At 42.2% G+C, this 14,298-nt stretch overlaps 3 protein-coding genes across 5 annotated transcripts; 1 reads left to right on the top strand and 2 right to left on the bottom strand.

Annotated features, from left to right (window-relative positions):
- Nucleotides 1-1,690: 1,690 nt before the first annotated feature.
- Nucleotides 1,691-7,148, bottom strand: LOC139630553 (sorting nexin-5). Its single transcript, XM_071494119.1, has 14 exons — nt 6,887-7,148; nt 6,585-6,695; nt 6,297-6,404; nt 5,637-5,697; nt 5,371-5,495; nt 3,897-3,980; nt 3,735-3,809; nt 3,583-3,613; nt 3,295-3,382; nt 3,115-3,154; nt 2,924-3,010; nt 2,680-2,769; nt 2,401-2,466; nt 1,691-2,273 (listed from the first exon to the last, which is right to left on the bottom strand). The coding sequence occupies exons 1-14, from the start codon at nt 6,890-6,892 to the stop codon at nt 2,136-2,138; spliced, it is 1,110 nt and encodes a 369-aa protein (XP_071350220.1). The 5' UTR covers nt 6,893-7,148; the 3' UTR covers nt 1,691-2,135.
- A 150-nt stretch (nt 7,149-7,298) lies between these two features.
- Nucleotides 7,299-8,546, bottom strand: LOC139630555 (dnaJ homolog subfamily B member 9-like). Its single transcript, XM_071494121.1, has 2 exons — nt 8,160-8,546; nt 7,299-7,699 (listed from the first exon to the last, which is right to left on the bottom strand). The coding sequence occupies exons 1-2, from the start codon at nt 8,398-8,400 to the stop codon at nt 7,398-7,400; spliced, it is 543 nt and encodes a 180-aa protein (XP_071350222.1). The 5' UTR covers nt 8,401-8,546; the 3' UTR covers nt 7,299-7,397.
- On the top strand, nt 8,478-14,250 carry zc3h10 (zinc finger CCCH-type containing 10). 3 transcript variants are annotated; one of them, XM_071494118.1, is made up of 4 exons: nt 8,478-8,570; nt 8,807-8,914; nt 10,804-12,098; nt 13,236-14,250. In XM_071494118.1, exons 3-4 carry the CDS (start codon nt 10,950-10,952, stop codon nt 13,746-13,748), a joined length of 1,662 nt encoding a protein of 553 aa, XP_071350219.1. In that variant the 5' UTR covers nt 8,478-8,570; nt 8,807-8,914; nt 10,804-10,949; the 3' UTR covers nt 13,749-14,250. The 3 variants fall into 3 exon arrangements, with proteins under 3 accessions (XP_071350219.1, XP_071350216.1, XP_071350218.1); XM_071494115.1 differs by lacking the exon at nt 8,478-8,570 and having other exon boundaries at nt 8,807-9,043; XM_071494117.1 differs by lacking the exons at nt 8,478-8,570; nt 8,807-8,914 and adding an exon at nt 10,193-10,221.
- The last annotated feature ends 48 nt before the right edge of the window (nt 14,251-14,298 follow it).

The raw sequence follows: 14,298 nt of genomic DNA, 5'->3' as shown, positions 1-14,298 counted from the left end.
ACTAGCAGGTGATCTGATATGAACACAGATCTTGCTTTTCCAATGAATTAGGTGATATACATGGGGTTGAAGTTCATAGAGTGTGAAAAAAAAGCTCAAGATGCTCAGTTACAATTTGTAGTTTCTCAAGCAAGTTCCCACAACAGCTACCTTTGCTTTCTTTTTAACAGTTTAAAACAGGACAAACCCACAGTGTTAGCATGCATGGAGCACTTTCATGCACATTTTTAATTTGTTTACACATTTAGATGCATAGGACCATGTTAGTGGCATGGTTCTAGTTATGGTAACATCAGTGGCAAATATCTCAACACCTATGTCATGGATTGAAATGAAATTTTACTGTCATGGTCCCTAGAGGATGAATCCCGCTGACTTTTGTCATCGCCTGACTTCTCCTCAAGGCTACCAGCAGGTTGACATTTTCATCCTTTAGTGAAGATGGACGACCATTCATGGATTGGTACATGTCGATGGTTGCCGCCTAGATAATGAATCCTAATGACTTTGATGATCCCTTAGCTTTTCCTCTACCACCACCACCACCAGATCAACATATCAATTTGTCCAACACTTTTGTTTATGTTGAAATACTTTCAAAATTCATTTACTTCAGGTGCAAAAATGCTGGCATGCTAACACTTAAATAAGGTGTTTGATATGTTACCTGCTTAACAGTGGCATGTTAGCATTTTGGCCAGGTCTATTATAAAACGCATAATGTCTCTCAAAAGACTTCCAGGATTAATTAAGGTTAAATAAAATAAATTTAGAAAAAATGGTTTTCATAAAATTATGAAATGGTGTGAGTTAGTATGCTGACATTAGCACTTAGCTTTAAGCACCACTGTGCAGGAGACCCTTTATTTCTACATAGTCTCTACTCTATGTATGTGTTTTGCTCTGTGACCAAGACAATCTAGACAAAAATCCTAGTTAAATATGTACAATAAAAAATAATTAATCTTTTTTTGTTTTTGAGCGCTCTGGGGTCTTATCTGAAGCTCAGGGGGAGAAGAAGCTACAAACAAAAAATCAGACATAGAAATGATATCAGGTTACAGAACCATCAGAGAAATAGGGGTCATCCAAAGCCAAGAGTAAGTAGATTTACATTCTAACCAGACTATACCACAAGATCCCTCTCACTAATTAATTCTGTTTGGGTGGACTGAAAACATGCTCTTGGCACTGTATTTACTGCCCTTTATCTACTCCTTCATTGTCAAATGAGCCCAACCTCCTCTCTATCCTCTCTTCTTACGAGACCAGCCATCTATCTCTCTCTGACTCATTCCCTCAAATGGGAACCATTCCTCCTTATTCACCCAGTGGAGAGATTACAGGCCGGAACAGATGAGATGAAGCGCACAGCAGTGCTGAGATATGAACCTACGGTCTTCAGCAGACAGAGGAGGGGAGGATGACATTGTGCTTATGTGCAGAAATCTCTGTAAAGTGTGTCATAGTTTTATTCCAGATCTTGCTTAAAGTTCCATGCAATCATACGGAAAATAAAACAATTATAGAGAGATTATCAGCATTATTATTGTATTCTCAAAGCCAAGATAGTTTCCAAAGCTAAAAATAAGCAAGCACAGTGCCCTTGCTGCCATGTCCTTGCAGGAGCAGCCAGACCAACTGATTAATGATCCAGGAGTAAGAAACACACACAAAGGCAAGCAGGTACTTTGGGAATCAATTCATCACACTTTATTTTGTGTGACCCCAGCTGATGTAGTGGCTAGAGAGCCGCACGATATGTTCTCAGCACAAATGTATGAGTGTAGTATATGTACATTCACACATACAATAGCCTCAACAGATGACAAGTCCTCTGCTAAGATCTCAAACAATCATTTCTACCAGGGCTTTATTAGTAAGAGTGTGCATGAGGAGAGATTGAGGGAAGGCGTGCATGTGTGTGCGCGTGAATACAGTCTATAAGGATGCTGTTTAATTATGAGGAGGGTTTCCTTTCTCTTTCACTTACATTTCTTTATTCATATTGGATGTGACTGAGTCCAATAATGCATCAGGCTACAGTACAAGAAGGGGAATGACATGTTTGGGTTATCCCATGCTATGTTTAGACATACTGAGGATGCTTCATTAAGAAGGTGCCATTGAGGTCACTAGGCCATCCCTCTAAAGGCTTGCAGATGCTGGTCGAACTGGTCAGCACTTTCCTTGGCTGTAAGAAGCTGCTTTTCACACCACTGGACCAGAGCCTGCTGCAAAATCTCCACACGGGCGCCCTCAAACTGTGCAATCTGCGTGAAACACATCACATACAGTATAGGCATGTCAACAAAGAGGATGCTACATAATAAACTGGAGGTGGGGAGGCAGGTAAGCCATGTGCAAACAGGGAATCCAGTTTTAAATGGGACGCTTTACCTCCTGTTTAGCAACACCACAAATGTGATCAAACTCCGTCTCTGCTGCTTTCTTCACCTCCTCCATCTGATGAATATGGAGAGCATGTCATCATCATTACATACTTGGTCTTAATCACTGAACATACAGATTATAGTTTTATCCATTGTCTTCTCATTAGCTTTCATCTTAGCGGTCTATCCCCCAGAACTCAAGCTCATCAGCAGGACGTTACTGACACCTGCTGGTCACAAGACAGCATGCACATCTGAGTTCCCGCGCATGGGCACAGACACTCACAGCAGCCTTCTTCACAGGTTTGGCCTTCTCTGCATTCCTCCGGGCAGTCTCTAACTCCACTAGTTTACAGGTTCTCCTGAACAGCATTTCCTGCATTGGACATAGTAATCATGTTACACACAGTGTTAGTAGTCAGAGGTTTCAGTCTGACAGGTTTTATTTCAATAGACAGCTCAAATTCAAGGTAGATGGAGAGACAAGGTATATGATGCACGTAAAATAACTTTACTACTATAAAACACACCTTTTCTGCCTCCTGGTAGCGTGAATCCAGGTCTAGGCCCAGCCCAAGAGTGCTCACATTGTTCTCAGCAACACTCATCATATTTTTCTGCCCACAAACAAGCACATCATGTGCAGACGATTTGGCAAAGCAATGATATATTATGATGTGAATCTATTTCTGTTAAAAAAAAAAAAAAAAGACAAACATACCTTCATAGATTCAAAGACTTCAGATAATTTCACACAAATCCTGTAAGAAAAAAAGGGTTGACAGTTTGTATACTTTCTTTTTAATCAAACCAACTTATTATAACTTGTATGCAATGTTCGAAGGCATTTACTTTAAGTACACGTGATATGGGCATGGGGCCAATGCTGTTATTGCCTCACCTAGAAAAAGCCTGTTTGTCAGGATCCTCCCCTGCTTCCACACAGAGGTGCAGAGCAGCTGAGAAGTGTCCACAAGCCACTGCTATTTCTGCAAACAAGCACAACATGAAACACAAAGTAACATCAGACTTGGCACAAACTGAATTGGTATTGTGATGTGGGTGAACATTAATACATTAAATATCCCACATTAAGTGTTGAGTTTGAACACACAAATAACACCACTAATGATCTCTTTGTCTGTCTGTCTGTCACAGGGTATTTTTAAAGGAGAAGCATGTTTCTCACTTTGCTGGGTTAGCACCACATCCAGGAATCTCTGCAAGAAAAATGACAGTTCAAGAATCAAACAGGACGATGTGTATCTGGTTGCATGGGACAGGAAAAAAAAGGAAGGGAGACAAACACACAGACAAAAAACAAATAGGTGACTGGCTCACCTCAGCTGCATTCTTGGTATAGCCAGTTAAGATGAGGTTATGGTCCCGTTCAGTTTGAAAGAACTCATCCACATCCTGTGGACACAAGTCATTACAGCATTAAAATGTCGCATCCAGGTGTAGAGGTTGTAAATTCTGTCTGCATGAGTCCCAGATGTGTACCTTATGGCCTTCTTTCCTCATCTCCTCCATGGCTTGACTAAGCCGGTTGAAAATGTTTTTCCTTACTCTTTGTCTACCTGGAGGCTACACACAAATACACAAATAAGCGCAGACATTTTCAAAGTTAATACTGTTTAAGCACAGTATATACAGAATATGAAATACAGACAGACACAGTGTCTTTAAGCCACAGTACAAAGTGAAACTCTTTTTAGATATAGATCTTGTCTCAGCTTTAGAAAGCTATGAACTTATCACACCAAATATAAAGGGCTTATTAATGTTACAAAGTGAGCAAAGTGTGTGATTTTGCGCACACACACACCCACACACACACACACTCTTGGAATGTCCAAAGACATTTTCGGCCTGTGCCACTACAGGACTGCTAATGCTTGATATACAACATTCCATCCAGACTTGATGAGGCTGACGCAGTCAGGCAGGAAAGAACTGTATCATCACCAGGACTTGAAATGTGTCCAACACTGACATGAACTCTGACTTAAACACAGAGTCAGAATTGCTCAGTGTATGTGTATATGTTTGAATATGTGTGTACCTGAATACACAGAAATAAATGCATACCTGTATTCATAATAAATTTGTAATGCAGAGCTGAAATGATTCATGGCTTGGTAAAGACGTAGCGTATCAACAGGAATATCAATAATACTCTTCTAAAACAAACTTGTATGGAAACTGAATCTGTTTGTTTGACTCCAACGTGACCGTTCACCCTTTGGTATTATTTAAATCCAGAACTCTTATTCATTTGAATTCACTTTATCACCTGGTCCCTTTTGAAAATTTCAAGGCACTCATTTTGTGGCATTTCACCAGCCTGCTTTGCTCTTCCATTTCTTTATCTACAGACAAAAGTGCTTTTACAACTGTGTGCCTTCTTCAAAGTCCACAGTCCAACAGTGAAAACGAGCCCATTTAAACCGTTCCTTCAGCTCTGGCCATAATTTTGCCTGATTTTGGGGACAGAGTCTGTGTATCTTCCTAAAATCTGCAGCAGTCACTTGTCACCAGCTATGTTCTGTGTGAGGGTTAGGGTAAGTTTTATGGTGTGTGTCATCATGGCTAAATGTGGTCCTGTAGACATCTACTGTATTGTACCATCAACATTTATTGGGCACATTTTTCATAGCAACATCAGAAGAGCCTTATGAGTGAACTATGATTCTACACTGCAGACTATCTCATTTGGGGTGAAGTACAGGTGCAGACCACTAGCCTTCACTCCTCTATGTATTTGGAGGGTGCCATATCTGTCACATAAATCCCTCCGTTCTCTCATCTGAAACAATGTCAGTGAAAGTTTAACCATTTACTGTCTTTCCCTCTCATAAAAAAAGTAAAATGTTGCACTCTTTATAACATTAAATTCTTTCTATTTACCGGGGCTAATTGTAAAAAAAATAGGACTTAAAAAACAAGAAAAAGCTGTTTCTCTGTGTCCACTTACATCTGAGCTAGTAAGGAAGATCTCCACAGCTTTATTTTTGTTGAGGATGCTGTGTGAAGCAACCTGCCGGAGGAAAGTTTCCAGTGCTTTACAGTACGGCTGCCACTCTCCCAAGCCGAGGAAACCTGCAGGAAAGCATTTACCATTTTGATCATAACACTCAATATCACACTCAACACTGTACAACAGACACTGAAAATGATTTTTTTTTTTTTAATTTACTGTATCAAATATATTTTTGTGAGTTGGTCTTCAGATGTACTCACCAAGCTGTTTCATAACTTTGGCAGAGGCATTCACCTGAGCCTTTGCAGGAACAGGAGGAAACTTAAAGGAGAAAAGAAAGCATAATTCCGTTAAAGCCTATGTTGTTTTTCAAAGTAAGATTTTTTCTATTGTTTACTCAACACCTTTTTTCATTAGGTGCTTGGCTTGGGACCTTCACAAGGTACACACTGCTGTGGAGTTACAGCATTAACAGTACAAACTCAGCTCTGCCCTACACTCTCATGTCGCTGTGTAGGAAGTAAAATACTTCCTGATAGAATTCTGCTGAACTTTCTTAAGAAAAAATTCAATCTGACGTCAAAGCTTCTACTTCATTTTCTACAGTTGTGTGGAAGCTGACAGAATGGCAGTGATAAGATCAGAAAAGGATGTCAAGTAGATGTAAAGTAGGGAAAGGAGGAAGTGTCTGAAAAGCAACAGAGTACTCCCCTTAATTTAGACAACAGAAGCACCTTTTCCAACCTGTGGTGAAGTGAGTGTATGAGTGTCTCAGTCACAAAAATACTGTGTTACAAGAATTCATAATTTAAAGTTCTTCATTTTGAGTTATCATTTGCAGTTTGTAAAGTAGCTCAATCTTGACAACAGAAAAAATGAAGGAAATAAAGGACTGAGGGCAGGTGAGATAAAGTACTGACTATGACTCCCTGTATCCCAGGAACGTCCTCTTGAGAAAACAGGTGCTGCTGCAGCCATTCAAAGTCATCACAGGTCCGGTCCACATGGTACTCCCCTGTCCCTGTCAACTGGCGCACACAGGAGAGACAACATGTCACGTGAGCAATCTGTCTTTGCAATATCACAATTCAGGCATGTCAAATGACCTATCCTTGTGGTTTGCTGTATTAATCTAGATCTAATGCTCTCAATGCCTGCAACAAATAAATAAGTTAAGTAAATAATAAGTAAATGCCTTATTTTCTCACCTTCTGAGAAACAATTAGAAATGTGAGTGTGTCCCCGTCTCTCAGCACCTCTGTTACTTTGATGTTATGACCATGGACACTCAGGGCAGATGTCCCTTCTTGCACCTCTTGCTGTAATAAAAAAAAAAAAAATGTAGCTGTCAACATTATCATTATAATAGCTGGAGTAAATTCACATTAGTATGCAAACTAAAGAAGAAACTTCACTTCGTGCATACTGGATATACAGATGCCTGCCTGGAGTAAAAGTCACATGATACTCAGAGGTTGTCAAAAACAACAACATTTTCAGGCATACTTACCATCATTGTCAAGATAATAAGTTAAACTTTCCAGTCTGTCTTTTATCTGCTTTGTAGAAATCTTAAATCCCCCTTTTATCTCGATAAAAGTGCATAAAGCTGCAAAGCTCTTTTGTCTTATGTAGGCTTTCGTGTGCTCACACTCCAACTGCTGAGAAGGCACAGGATATCCTCTGGGTCAAAGTGCACACTGGTCCTGAGAGAAATGGAGTAAAACAGATCTAAAGTGCTGGCGCAGGGAAAAAGATGAGTAAATGGTGGGTTAGTCAGTAACTGTACCTTCGACACGCCTACACAGGAAAAGTGGCATAACGGTCCAATCAGTTACCCAGCTGTCAGCCTTATAACCTCACAAGCCTGTAAACAGCCACTGATCTTACAAGTCATCCCATAAAAGACGCAGAGTACAAGGCACGAGTAAACAATTTAATATGAAGACTTTGTTATCAATAAAAGACAAAACATTAAAATGTAACAGTTGTGCATGATACAGGACAAAGAAATCAGATATCTAGTAGTACTGCTGTTCCTCATTTTCATCCCCAAAATAAAAGTTGAAGTCAGGCTCCTCAAAACTGTAATGGCCATATGAATCGTCCTCATCCTCCCAATCCTGTTGAAAGCTCCAGCGGACGTGTGGCTCCTCCACAAAGGAACCATCATCAAAGTCATGGAAGAAGTGTGAGAAACTGAAGTGGAAGCTTGTCTCATCCTCATCTTCAGCATCAACAGAGACCTCATTTTTTAGAAAAGCCTCATGGCCCACACTGTCATAGAGCCTCCTCTTCTCCTTGTCGGAAAGGACTTTGTAGGCTGGAGGAGGAGAAAACAGAGTTATTACTTAGACTATAGTGAATGTACACTCAGGTGTGAGTTCATCAGGTACACCTAGCTAAAACAACAATGAAGGTTACGGTGTTCAGTTTTGTATTGTACTGTATCACTGTATACTGAGGTTCGAATATTTTCCATCACATTTATATCAGGAGTAGAGTAAATGGATCAATGTAATGACCAGCAGCACCACAAACTACACTACTACACTGCTACAGCAGCTTCACAAACATTGAAATTGATGTACCCTTTATGCAGGTAGGATTTATTGCAGGGCATCAGCATTAGCACCTTAGAATAAGACAACTGAGGGTGTGTATGGAGCCTACCCATTAACAGAACAGAGAAATTATATGTTTTGAAAGTCCAAATTGAAAATGAGTGTCGCTTGTTTACAATACACAATCTCGATTCCTCTACAAGAAGGTCCTTGTTTTACCTTCAGCAATCTCTCTGAAAGTCTTCTCTGCATCGGCGCTCCTGTTCTTATCGGGGTGGTGCTTTACGGCCAGTTTGCGGAAAGCCTTTTTTATCTGGCTGTCGGTTGCTGTCGGCTCAATGCTGAGGGTGTCGTAGTAATTTCTGTTGGTCTCTGAGGCAGCGGGCACGGCTTCAGATAAGCAGAGCAGCAGGACCACGCAGGCTCGCATCCAGTGGGGAACACCTTGCACCGCTGCCATGTTGAGCGCCTGTGCACAGATGAGGACCTCAAACTCTCAAACAAAGCAGTTTATCTGTCTGTGCAGCTGCAAGCCTGCGGTTTGACAGCTTATCCCCATATGTACACAAAGCCATCCGGTGACTGGTCGACACATCAGCAGTAACAACACGACTTCTGCTTCTAACTCAGGTACACAGAATTTAGATGACAACTTCAGATGTTTCGCTAATTTCAGCCAAAAAAAAAAAAAACGCGTCAAAGAGGCTTCAAGGTGAACGTGAACCTCGTCCACAGCTATGCTTCGTGTTAACTCACCGTGTTTTGTCTGCGTCCACATGCTCAGCGTGTGTTCATGATTTCCTTGTGTAAAAGAAAACAACAAACTTTAAACACACTTAGATGCCATTCTCTGCTTCCACCGCTAGAGGGCGGAGAACACCGGCCCAAAGAAAACGTAGAAGAAGAGGGTCGTCTTCTTCGATGGTAGCGAAAGATAGATGAAGAAATGTGGTAAACAGCACCGAGGCCCTGAGGTATGACCAAAATAACACATGCCTGGTTTCTTTTGTTAGCAAATATACCCGTCAAGTTTTCAGTGAATCCGAGTGAGGCGTTTCTACATGGGAGACACTCAGCTGGAACCGACTCCTGGTTTCCGTGTGGTAAGACAAACATTTGCATTTTGCCAGCGAGCTGTGCAACGATCGCTAGCTGATATTAGCTAGCCAGAAAGCCCGACGGTCTCGTAGCTCTGTTTGGGACTTACTGAGGAATATGATATGTTAGGGTGTGCTTTTATTCACCATCAGCCAACAAGTGTTTTCATTTCAGGATCGTGCGGTGTGAATGTAATGGTTTATTCGTCTTATTTTATCGAAACATTTACCGATGTAAAAAAATAAAAATAAAAATAAATAGGTAATTCACTTTGATGCCTCGATACGCTATACGAGATTTCAGAAAAATACAAACCCAAGACATGAAGCCCTCAAAGATCAAATCGTGACCAAGCCTGTTAAACCTCAGATCAATACTACTTTCCAACAACTAATCAGAGTCAACCAAATGATTAAATTAACAAAAGATGTCTGTCTGGAACATTTGGCGAATCAAATGAAAACTCAAAGCTTAATTACTATCTAGCCCTAAACCATGAATACGAGTTGGCAGAGTATCTCCTTATTGTTAGCGACATAAAGCCGAGCACGATCCTGACCAGAGTCCAGAGACCACAGTCTGACCTCTCAGGAGGTTCTGGATACCGACAGAGGGAAGAGTCTGTGGTCACTGCAGGACAGGCGGGATGTGGACGTCCTCTTAAAATGTGATACATGCAGCATAAGCACAATATGTGAAACTGAAGAACACAATTAAAATAGCATCACTGACTGTGATAAATAAATATCTTTACTTTATGGAACACACACACACACACAATGCATGTTTGTTTGTTTGGTCTTTGCTTGTACTTTCTCCATACTGAAAAAAATGTTAAAAATTGAATTGAAATTGACTGATGCTTAATCTCCAGTAGCAACACCGGTGCTACTTATGCATGTACACAGATGAACTCTGAACAGTTCTGGATACAGCTCAGTCTTACACAATATTGCAACCTTCGCTCAAGTATTTGTTCACATAAACATTCTAACAAACAGACCAAGAAAACATCCATCCTTATAACCAACATTTTATTGGCTGCCTCCTTTGTACTGTTGCTAGGGCCATCAGGTTTCCATGAAAAGAAGACCTTGAAGGATTATATTATTAATTCTATATTTCCTCTCCGTCTCCTTCATTCCCTTCCTCAGCCACACTGGGTCTTGGTGCCCCATGCAAGGTATTGTTGATACAGAACTGGGAGGTTTGGTGTCCAGGTGATGTTTTTCAAAACATTTCTCATCCTGGTTCATTTATTGTATTTCATGAGAGCCACTTGCTGGCTACATAGCTTAGTTGTAACAGGTTCAGACAAACTTTAACAAACTTGCTGTTGATGGGCACATCATTTCACCATCACCAGGAGGCCTGCCTGGTCCCTTGGCATCTGAGGCATTGCACCTCAGTTCTCATCAATACCCTGTTCCACTACAGGGGTAGGAGGACTTTTGGGTTTCTCTTATTTTCACACACTCACAGTGCCTGTCCTTACCCTCAAGCAGCTTGGGGCCTAGTATTGAAAAACATACATGCTATGAGGCATTGAGTATGAGGTTATACAGCTACAATCAGTGCAGACTACAATGAACATCAAAATACATGTGTAATTTCTGAGCAGAAGCCATTTACATTTACAACAAATGTATTTTTCTCCCACACCACCACCATGTTACACCCTTCGCTGCCATCTTTCAATTATTTACATACATACCTCAATTACATATACTTCAACTTGGTTTTATGTCTTTTTTTTGTCTTGCAGATCGCTGACTAGCAGATTTCAAAACTCAAAGGCAAAAACAATTCATGACTTCTTTACCTGTGTATGTGACTGTTTGCCAGGTCACGGCAGCCCCCCTCATATACATGAGATGAGTGCTGTTTTCTCCTTGAGCTGGGCCGAGCGCCATGCCTGACCGGGACAGTTCCTACCTGTCAGGTGGTGGTGGCAGTGGTGGTAGTCTGGGTGAGGAAGGAGGGCCTGGGTCTGGTTTGGCGGGGGGCTCTGCAGAGGGCAGAGGGGGTTCAGGAGGAAGTGTTGGAGGCAGCATCTCTGGCTCTGGGAGCATGGGTGGAGGAGGGGCACTCGGAAATGGCAACAGTTGTGGGAACAGTGGAGGTGGGGGACAAGGTACAGGACTGGCGTTGGACGGTGTCTGCAGGGACTTCATACGCAATGTCTGCAAGAGAGGGAAACGCTGCCGCTTTAGACACCCAGACTTTAACGAGGTGCCGGATTTGGGAGTGCAAAAGAACGAGTTCATTTTTTGTCATGACCATCAGAATAAGGAGTGTATGCGTTCCAACTGCCGCTTTGTCCATGGATCTAAAGAGGATGAGGACTACTACAAGAAAACAGGAGAGTTACCCCTCAGATTAAGAGGGAAAGTTGCAGCTCGACTGGGCCTGTCCCCGATGGATCTCCCCCATAGCCGTGGGGAGGTGCCTATCTGCAGAGACTTCCTGACAGGAGAGTGCCAGAGGGGCAACAAATGTAAATTTCGGCATGTCAAAAAAGACTACGAATATGAGCCTTCCAGGGTTGGAGTGGTTGGTGTTATGGGGCCAGGCGCCAGTGGAATAGTGAATGCTGGGGGAGGGATGGGTGTTGGAGGAGGAGGTACCTGTGGAGGAATGCAGGGACTTGTGGGAAGTGGAGGTGGGAGTAATATGATGGGGATGGGCTGTCCCAGCTTGGGTGGTTGCAGAGATCCAGGTATCTCAGGAATTGGGGGAGTAGGTGGAGGTGGGATGACTGGTTGTCTGTCGATAAGTTCTTCGGGTCAGCGGCGTTACGACAGGAGCTCGTGCTCAGTGTACGATCCTCTGCTTGAGAATGGGCTGTTTGATGCCGGTTCCCTGGAAGCCTCGATGGACCACACTGCTCTACAGCTGAAGAGGCGGCGGTTGGAGGGGCTGCGCCTGGCAGACGGGACTGGAGGCGGACACTATGAGCTCGGAGTTCAAGCCACCTTGCCGTCACGTCCTCTTGAGTACAGGTTCCTGGAGGAAGAAAACGCCCTGCTGAGGAAGCGAGTAGAGGAGCTGAAGAAGCAGGTGAGAATAAGAGATGGGAAAAACCAAGCATGATTTGGAACTTCAACAAAACCAAATTTTTAGAAATCCTTGAAATTATACATAAATACATTTTTACAACTAATACCTGATAAGACCATGTGCAAAATAACAGGCACATTTTCCAGTATAATGCAACAAAGTGTTAACAAATAATTGAATTTTACCAGCTCAACGATGGCAGCTGTTGAATCAGATTGCATTATACTGCCATGCAGCTGTTACTTTCTTCACTAATAATTTCCTTTCATATGATCGTGTCATGTGAAAGGTCCATTAAGCATTAGTTCGTCAGTTGACTTTTTTCACTCTCATGAGTATGAGCATGAGAAAACATTGATTGCTTAGATTTAGTTATTACCTAGTCTTGGCCCCTGTATTTAAAATGTATGTAAATTCACCATTTCAGAGTGACTGCAGCTTTTAAGCAATCTAATCGTTTAATATGGACCAAGAAGTGGTTCTGGGGACTGGTATATGTGTAAATAAACTACACATATAACAGAATTTAAAGTTGTATTTGGAGAGTTAATGTGAAGAGGCAGCTGAGAGATTATTGCTGTAATGAAAGCATGAAACCTATTCAAACGTAATAGGTTGGATGGTGTTTGCCTACTGTGGAGTTTGTGACTAGAAGATAATCAAATACATATCGACCACACAAAAGCATCATTTTATTTTATAAAGACATTGTATCCCTTCTGATGGATTTATTTTAGAGCAATAATAAGCCTGAACAAGCAGAGACATGTCAGATGTTTTTAAATTTAAGAAACAGCTGACTTGCATGGGTTCTTCCTTCATGGTCACCTGACTAAACCACCAGTGAATATATCTGGGCAAATTTTACTAAGGGCAAAAAAGACATTCTGTAGCATTATAAGACTCGGACGCTCTCTGGGAAGAGTAAATGACTGTTGCAAAATTCTGTAAAAAGGTATAGAATCAATGACAGCAAAAGAATTGTTGGCTGTCAGCAAACAGTTCCTTTTTTTTAAACTTGAAGTAGCTATAATTTATTTAATGTGCTGTCAGCTGTTTCTGGTTGTACACTATTTTGGATTCTGGTGCACAGAGATTTTTTTTTTCCTCTTCTAATCAATGTCTTGTGTTTCGCAGGTTTCAAATCTCATTGCCACAAATGAGGTACTTCTGGAGCAGAACGCTCAGTTCCGAAGCCAGGCCAAGGTGATGACGCTGTCTTCTACTCCTGCACCCACTGAGCAGAGTCTGGCGCCCCCTGTGGGTGCAGTGAGTTCCTACAATCATAGCATCGCCCAGACTCACACCACCCTGAGCAGCGCTGGACTGCAGCCTCGGCCTGTCACGCAGCAAGACCTGGTAGCTCCCACCGGTGCCCCTGCAGCGCCCCCAACTAACGCAGCCCCGCCCACTGCTCCTCCGCCCCACCTCAACCCTGAGATCACCCCCCTCTCAGCTGCGCTTGCACAGACCATTGCCCAAGGAATGGCACCTCCGGTTTCTATGGCACCGGTGGCTGTATCTGTGGCACCAGTGGCAGTGTCTATGACGCAGCCTCTGCCTGGCATTACCATGAGTCATGCCACCACCCCGATGGTGTCGTACCCCATTGCCAGTCAAAGCATGAGGATCACCACTCTGCCTCACTAACTTATTCATGGTCAGGACTTAAGTACCCACAAGTCAGACTGTAGCATCCTAAGTGGGGGTTTTAAACACAGATGGTCTCCTTTTATTTGTTTGGGACTCGACTGATGACATAACAGTGACAAGCGTGAGGTATAGACACTTGTGCTTTTCCACCAGAGGGCAGAATAAAGACTTCTCTGCACAGCCCCTCTCGCTCTGTGTTCCGTGGCAACATTACAAAGACATTTTTCCTGCAGGCTGACGTACCTATGAACTCTGGCAAAGGTCTGTGTACCAAGGGGATCTTTTCAAAAATGGACACCAAAAATGGCAACAAACTCAAAGTATGCGAGGTCATCCATACTGTTTGAACCATTTCTGCAAGACTGCAGTGCCATCCTTGTTGGGATATGAAGACTTTGGAACCAGTTTGTGTTTATATTTTTGTGGTTTGCTCTGGTGTAAATTAACTTTGGTACTACACATTAAAAAAAAAAAAGAATAAGAACCACTCAGAAATGAATCTTGTGTTATGTGTCACTTTGTTTACAGGCTGTCACCTGTTCAGAAT

Source organism: Trachinotus anak, unplaced genomic scaffold (assembly GCF_046630095.1).
Source record: "Trachinotus anak isolate AG129_WGS33_773 ecotype Australia unplaced genomic scaffold, CSIRO_AGI_Tana_v1 ptg000013l, whole genome shotgun sequence".
NCBI lineage: Eukaryota > Metazoa > Chordata > Actinopteri > Carangiformes > Carangidae > Trachinotus > Trachinotus anak.
This window is presented reverse-complemented; position numbering and strand designations above follow the sequence as displayed.

Excerpts from the sequence above, each read along its gene's own strand:
- LOC139630553 (XM_071494119.1), bottom strand. Across the intron at positions 3,614-3,734 it reads ATACCAAGAATGCAGCTGAG|AGATTCCTGGATGTGGTGCT; the intron begins GTGAGCCAGTCA and ends TTTTTCTTGCAG. Across the intron at positions 3,155-3,294 it reads GACAAACAGGCTTTTTCTAG|GATTTGTGTGAAATTATCTG; the intron begins GTGAGGCAATAA and ends TTTTTCTTACAG.
- LOC139630555 (XM_071494121.1), bottom strand. The coding sequence starts at position 8,400 with ATGGCAGCGGTGCAAGGTGTTCCCCACTGGATGCGAGCCTGCGTGGTC. Across the intron at positions 7,700-8,159 it reads TTTCAGAGAGATTGCTGAAG|CCTACAAAGTCCTTTCCGAC; the intron begins GTAAAACAAGGA and ends CTCCTCCTCCAG.
- zc3h10 (XM_071494118.1), top strand. The coding sequence starts at position 10,950 with ATGCCTGACCGGGACAGTTCCTACCTGTCAGGTGGTGGTGGCAGTGGT. Across the intron at positions 12,099-13,235 it reads TAGAGGAGCTGAAGAAGCAG|GTTTCAAATCTCATTGCCAC; the intron begins GTGAGAATAAGA and ends TGTGTTTCGCAG.